At 44.7% G+C, this 6464-nt stretch overlaps 1 protein-coding gene across 5 annotated transcripts in view; it reads right to left on the reverse strand.

The window, feature by feature from the left end:
- MAPKBP1 (mitogen-activated protein kinase binding protein 1) overlaps nt 1-6464 on the reverse strand; it is a 141478-nt gene that overhangs the window by 16656 nt on the left and 118358 nt on the right. For all 5 annotated transcript variants that reach the window (XM_032793853.2, XM_032793852.2, XM_032793851.2 and 2 more), the window contains 4 exons: nt 4507-4655; nt 3915-3964; nt 2584-2820; nt 929-1098 (listed from right to left, as the gene is read on the reverse strand). In XM_032793853.2, coding sequence (XP_032649744.1) covers nt 929-1098; nt 2584-2820; nt 3915-3964; nt 4507-4655 — 606 coding nt within the window. The remainder of the gene's footprint in view (nt 1-928; nt 1099-2583; nt 2821-3914; nt 3965-4506; nt 4656-6464) is intronic.

Consider the following 6464-nt stretch of genomic DNA (forward strand, 5'->3'; position numbering starts at 1 on the left):
AGATATTTACTGTAAGATAACTGGAGGGAGATTAGCCCTGACAGCTTGCAAACCTTGTGTGCTTTGTAACATGTCCAATCTGTATCCAACACCACCACAGGCCCCCTCCTTTCTAACATGCTGGAACTGCACATGAGCCTGCTCTGTCTAAATATTATTACTATAAAATTAAAAACATAAATAAAGAGAAACTGGGTTGCGGGGGGCGGGGAAATGGAGGAGGCTAAAAGTTTCAGCTACATAAAGTTGGCACGCACTATTCTATGAAAGCTCACCTAAAACTCACAACCAGTACTCTGTACTGGAATGGGGGTGGGGGAATTAAACAGCTCTAAGTGGAAGGAGGGGGAGTGTTATTCAGAAAAGGAAATAGGGGGAAGTGAAGGTGTAAAGTGGAATGGTCTAAAATAGAAATGAAGAAGAGAAAATGGAAGACAAAAGGTCTTCTCAGTCTCTCTGATTCCATTTAGCTGATGCAGTCATCGCATGCATGTTCATTAGCTTCGTCCAGCCTAATTTTAAAATGTCCCAAACAAACAGGTTTCCACCACATCCCTAGGGTGGCCATTCCACAGCCAAATACATCTCCACTGTCAGGAGGGTTTCCAGCATAAGATTTTCCATTACTTAAATTCAACTCGCATGAAGGAGGAAGAAAAAGAGAGGTTCTTCCATGTTGTCTATTTCAAGGAGAAATTGGAGGAGTTTGCCAACATGCATGACTTGCTCACAAGCAGAGATTGTTTTACTGAACCCTAGGTTCAGCTCCCTTTAGAATCAGGAGTGCATTAGTAGAGTCCTTAACTAAATATGTCCAGCATCGAGCTGACAGTAAATCACCTCACCCAAGTTACCACACCTGCAGACAAGGAAAATGATGCAGCAGTGGCTTAGCTATACACAGAAGAGATTGTTTGGCTTTTTTAACCTGCTACTGTCGGTGGGGTGGATCTCATCTCGTTCAGGGTAGATTACACATTTCTCACTCTCAAAGGGCTCCAGTTCCTGAGTGAAAACCCCCTCTTCACAGGACACAAGCCGAATCATTTGAGGTCGGACGCAAGGCCGGCTGTCCTGAGGAGCTATGGAGTCTCCAACCTGGTGCAGAAATACAGAAATAGTATAGGTTACTAGTGTATTTCCTTGATGTCAGCAGGACAGTATGGGAGTTATATAGTGCCCACTACAGCAAGGGGTGCAATTAGAAAAAAGCACTTTTTTCATTGGCCCTGTCCCATCTCCTCTCCCACACACAAACATACACACCCCCATCTGACAAGGTCAACCAGCTATTACACACACTGACCCTAATTCTCCTCTCACTTAGAATCATAGAAGATTAGCGTTGGAAGAGACCTCAGGAGGTAATCTAGTCCAACCCCCTACTCAAAGCAGGGCCAACCCCAACTAAATCATCCCAACCAGGGCTTTGTCAAGCCAGGTCTTAAAAACCTCCAAGGATGGAGATTCCACCACCTCCCCAGGTAACCATTCCAGTGCTTCATCACCCTCCTAGCGAAATAGTGTTTCCTAATATCCAGCCTAGACCTCCCCCCGGCAACTTGAGACCATTGCTTCTTGTTCTGTCATCTTCCACCACTGAGAACAGCTGAGCTCCATCCTCTTTGGAACCCTCTTTCAGGTAATTGAAGGCTGCTATCAAATCCCCCCTCACTCTTCTCTTCTGCAGACTAAATAATCCCAGTTCCCTAAGCCTCTCCTCATAAGTCATGTTCCCCAGCCCCCTAATTATTTTCATTGCCCTCCACTGGACTCTCTCTAATTTGTCCACATCCTTTCTATAGCGGGGGGCCCCAAAACTGGATACAATACTCCAGATGTGGCCTCACCAGTGCTGAACAGAGGTTAATAATCACTTCCCTCGATCTGCTGGCAATGCTCCTGCTAATGCAGCCCAATATGCCATTAGCATTCTTGGCAATGAGGGCACACTGCTGACTCATATCCAGCTTCTCGTCCACTGTAATCCCAGGTCCTGTTCTGCAGAACTGTCCCCAGCCTATAGCAATGCATGGGATTCTTCCATTCTAAATGCACGACCTGCAGTTGTTCTTGTTGAACCTCATCAGATTTCTTTTGGCACAATCCTCCAATTTGTCTAGGTCACTCGGGACCCTATCCCTACCCTCCAGCATATCTACCTCTCCCCTCAGCTTAGTGTATCCACTTATACCAACATAAATCAGGAGTCACTCCACGGAAGTTAGTACCAGCACAGAATGATCCATCTTGATCTAAGTAGTCTTCACAGGCCACAGCACCGTGTTAAAGATAAACTCAATCACAGGCTGCACTAGAACTCTGTGAGCCTCAGACGACATGCAGGTTAGCCATTCCTGGAACTGAGGAACCATGGCTCAATGAGGAGGAGTGTTCTAGACAGAGGTCACCTGGCTACCAGTAATAGATTCAAGTGAAATAAAGTGCAGGAAATCAACCAGGCGTTTACTGTGTCAGGCTCAATTCTCATTGGCCAGCAGTGGTCAAAGAGCTCCAGGAGGGCTTCTGTGGAAAGCCTTGGGTTTCCTATTGCTTATATGTTGAATCCACAGCCACTGTTACCTTGTTGACGTGCAGAGAGAGATCAGCATGCTCTTCTCTGTCATCTCCATTGCTGGTCTGGGACAGCGAGTCTCGACTGGGGGATCGAGAGACTGAGAAAGACTCCAGCTGGCGCAAGTCCAGCATGGATTTAACCGTCATCTCTATGTTACTGGTTGGCTGGGACCAACGGCCCCGCTGCCGGGGAATCTTACTCATTGCAGTCTCTGAACGCTGGATCTCTGCAATCTCTTTTGCCTGGAGGAAGTCAAAAGAAAAAGATAAGAGTATTGGAGATAAAATTCTGCTTATGGAGAAATAGAGAAAACCTAGGATCAAGTCAAAATAGTTGTCTATGCATCTTCCTGAACCCAAAAACCCTTAGTCATACTGAAAGCTTTAGTTATAAGAGCCTCATAATGTGAAGATGATCCAAGTGCACCCTCATTGTAACTAAATTTAATTAACCAAAGAAACCAATTCAAAAGTTTTCAAGTCAAGACAAAGTGGTTCAGTTAAATTTCAACCTCAAGCAACATATCCTCATAAAGGCTCATTATTCAGGACTGAGGTGAAGGAGCAGGATACCAGAGGTAAAGAATTGCCCCAAAGGGTCCTAAATATATATGGAAGAATATCCAGCCTGTGTGCGATGCTGAGAAACCCCAAGACTCTGCAATATAGCTACTAGATGTATTTGTGTAAAGCAGTGTGAAAGCCCATGAGTCCTGAGTCTCATGCTGTTAGCACAAACTGAGACACCAAGACTCTGCTGCACTCAATAGTAACAATGGGTAAAGAGGTGGTTTTATTATATTGACTAGGATTTCCAGCCAGATCCTTCTAACATTTTAAAAAAAAAACTCTCTCTCACATCCTATCCTCCACCAACAATGGGACTGACTGACTAGATGATCCAGTACAGTTAGATCTATTCTAGGGTTAATTTTTATGATGATTATGTTCTATAAAATCATAAGCCTCTAACTGCCAGATGCTGGGACTGGATAACAGGGGATAGATCACTCAATAACTGCCCTGTTCTTTGTTCTTTCCCGTTGACCTATCTGGCATTGGCTGCTGTTGGAAGATAGGATACTGGGCTATACGGACCATTGGTCTGACTCAGGATGGCTGTTCTTATTCTCTAGCCACAATCAGCCCATGGTAGTACTGGACACTTCCTCCCAAATTGAATGCTTCCTCACAGACTGGCCACAGCAATGGGATTCCTGCACTGGGAGATTTCTCACTGCAGTATTCCTACCATCAACCAGGATTAGTAGTTTCTGGTCTCCATAGATACTCTTCCTTATGACGAGAAGAAAAATTTTAAAGTATTAGTGACTCACCCTCCTCATTTCCCAATGGGAGAGGCTTCTTGAGAGGGAAAGGTCTGGATCTGAAAAGACACAAAACTATATCTAGTTGGCACAATGGCCAGTAAGGCTATTTTATCCCCCTTTCTTTCCTCTAAAGCCTCATGGCTACTGCATTTTCACTTGTGATACTTGTCTCCAGTAATGAGAACTCCTAGAGGCAGGTATGGCAGACACCATTAGAAGCCTGGATCTGGTTTCTTCAGGCTTCCACTGACCTCTGTGGCTTTTTATTGAAGAATCAGAAGCCCGAGGAGTCACTAGACTAATAGCCCCCATAGCTCTGATTGAAACCTCTTTGGCCAACCAGAATCAGTAAGAACCTGTTGAAAATTCTCATTAGGGAAGTCAGAATCGGCCTCTCTCCAGCTCAGCATAGGTAAGTATGGCTCCCTCTGCTCCCATCCCTAAAATATTCTCTTGGTATTTCCCTTCCTCCCTGCACTTGATTGCACCTCTGCTATTCCTATGTCCCTTCCCTGCCCCATACAGCCTCACAAGTCTGCCGAGGCTCCCGTCCCCTTCCCTTTTCTCAGTCCATTCCCCTCTCCTTTCCCATTTATACCTGAGTCTCTCCCAGGGTTGCAGCTGGACTGAATTTGGAAAGACTGTAGCCCATTTAACTCATCTTCATCATTTCCTTCATCTTCACCATCTTTGTCGCTGTCTGATGAAAGCACTGGCACTGGAGATAGAACAGAGGTGGATTCGTGCCTGGGATGAAGGAATCAGAAGGAACATTTGGACAACATTACAGTATATCATAAGAAACCCCCGTACTCCCACTTTACACCCATCATACAGCACAATTAGCAAGGTGTACCAATTTCTCCAAACATTTCCCTGATCCTCCTGCAAAACCTGACTTTGAGCCACCGTTCAAAGGTGCAAAGAAATAGACCAGACCAGCAGCAGTCCAGCATGTTCATGTGCTAGGAAGAGTTAGAGAATCCTGAACAGAACTGCGTTCACTAGAGCTGAGCAAAGTACAACTATAGTTTCATCTTTCAATTTAAACCAATATTCAACAGTAATACTGTAGATAGTCAAATTTAAGGTCAAGATTGTCAGGACCTATTTAAGAGAGAGAAACAATTTCCTTTGTTGGAGCATTCTATGCAACATAAACATCACAAGATGTTCCTTGTTTGACATTTGAGAAACATATGGCCACTGTTGTAAGAAAGACCAGTTTGATTCCTGGATGCAAACCTATTATACCCCAGTGACCTCGCGTGCACAGCCCATGCACCATAACATCACCATGCGGTGGTGTCAGCCTTGGGGCACACTGAAGGATGTCAAACATACCTTGGATAGATCTTTAATCAAAATGGATAAGAGAGGCATTTCTGGCATGGATCCCAGAGGCACCTCAAGCATAAATTTCCATCAACAAAGGACTTATGAGCACAAGAGACATTTTCCCCACTCAGTCAAATTAGAGCTGAACCAAATCAGCTGAAGTAACAAAGTGCAATTAAATAAATTAAAAGCCTTTGACAAATCAGTCAGCACAGCACCCATGCTGTGACCTTGGGCAAGAGAAGCCAGTGTAACATTAGCAACCTTTACAGAGGGCTGTGGGTGAGTGTCAAGTGCAAGACATTCAGGAGACAGAAATAACTCATCTATCAAATACAGAAACATCTGGCTAGGGACCAAATTCTCCTGCAATTTACAAATTGCAGGCAGTACTAAAATAGGATCCTCTATACTACAATGGCATTTTAAGTTCTATTTTATATGGAAGTGTAGAGGGATCTTACCCACACCTTTTCAGATGACTTTCAATATTTTAAGAGTAGGGTACAGAATAGAACTGAAAGTTTTCTTAGTAGATTCTTCCAGCAAAATGGTACAAATTGCAGATTGCCCTTCTCTGATTTATCCATCTGCGCTGGTCAGTCTCTGCATCTTTCCTATTGGTCTCCATGTCTCTCCAGTCTGTCCTTCTCAAGGCTTTGTGCCTCTTGTGCCTGAGCAGTGAAATCCTGCCAGAGCTCATGCATTATAACACCTTTTGTGTATGTCCACACTGCAGCTGGGCACCAGTCTCCCAGCCTGAGTAGAGAGACACTAGCACCAGCGGGGCTCAACCTAGTGCACTAAAAAGAGCAATGTGGATGTTCTGGCTCAAGCTGGGAGTCTGGGCTCTGAAGGCTAGTGGGTTGGGTGGGCTTAAGAGTCCAAGCTCCAGCCTGAGCCAGAACATCCACATTGCTAGTTTTAGCATGCTAGCTCACACCCCACCAGCAGGAGTCTGTCCATACAGGCTGGAGACCTGCTCCCAGCTACAGTGTAGACATATCCCAAGTGGCTATCCTGTATATTTAAAAAATTGTGTATTATGGTATAAACCACAGGAAACAATGCTACCTTTGATTCATAGATTCATAGAATCATAGAACCAAAAGGTTGGAAGGGACCTCATGAGGTCATCTAGTCCAACCCCCTGCTAAAGGCAGGACCACTTTCCCTAAATAATCCCAGCCAGGGTGCGGTCTAGCCGGACCTTAAATA

The sequence above is a fragment of the Chelonoidis abingdonii genome, chromosome 4 (assembly GCF_003597395.2).
Source record: "Chelonoidis abingdonii isolate Lonesome George chromosome 4, CheloAbing_2.0, whole genome shotgun sequence".
Lineage (NCBI taxonomy): Eukaryota > Metazoa > Chordata > Testudines > Testudinidae > Chelonoidis > Chelonoidis abingdonii.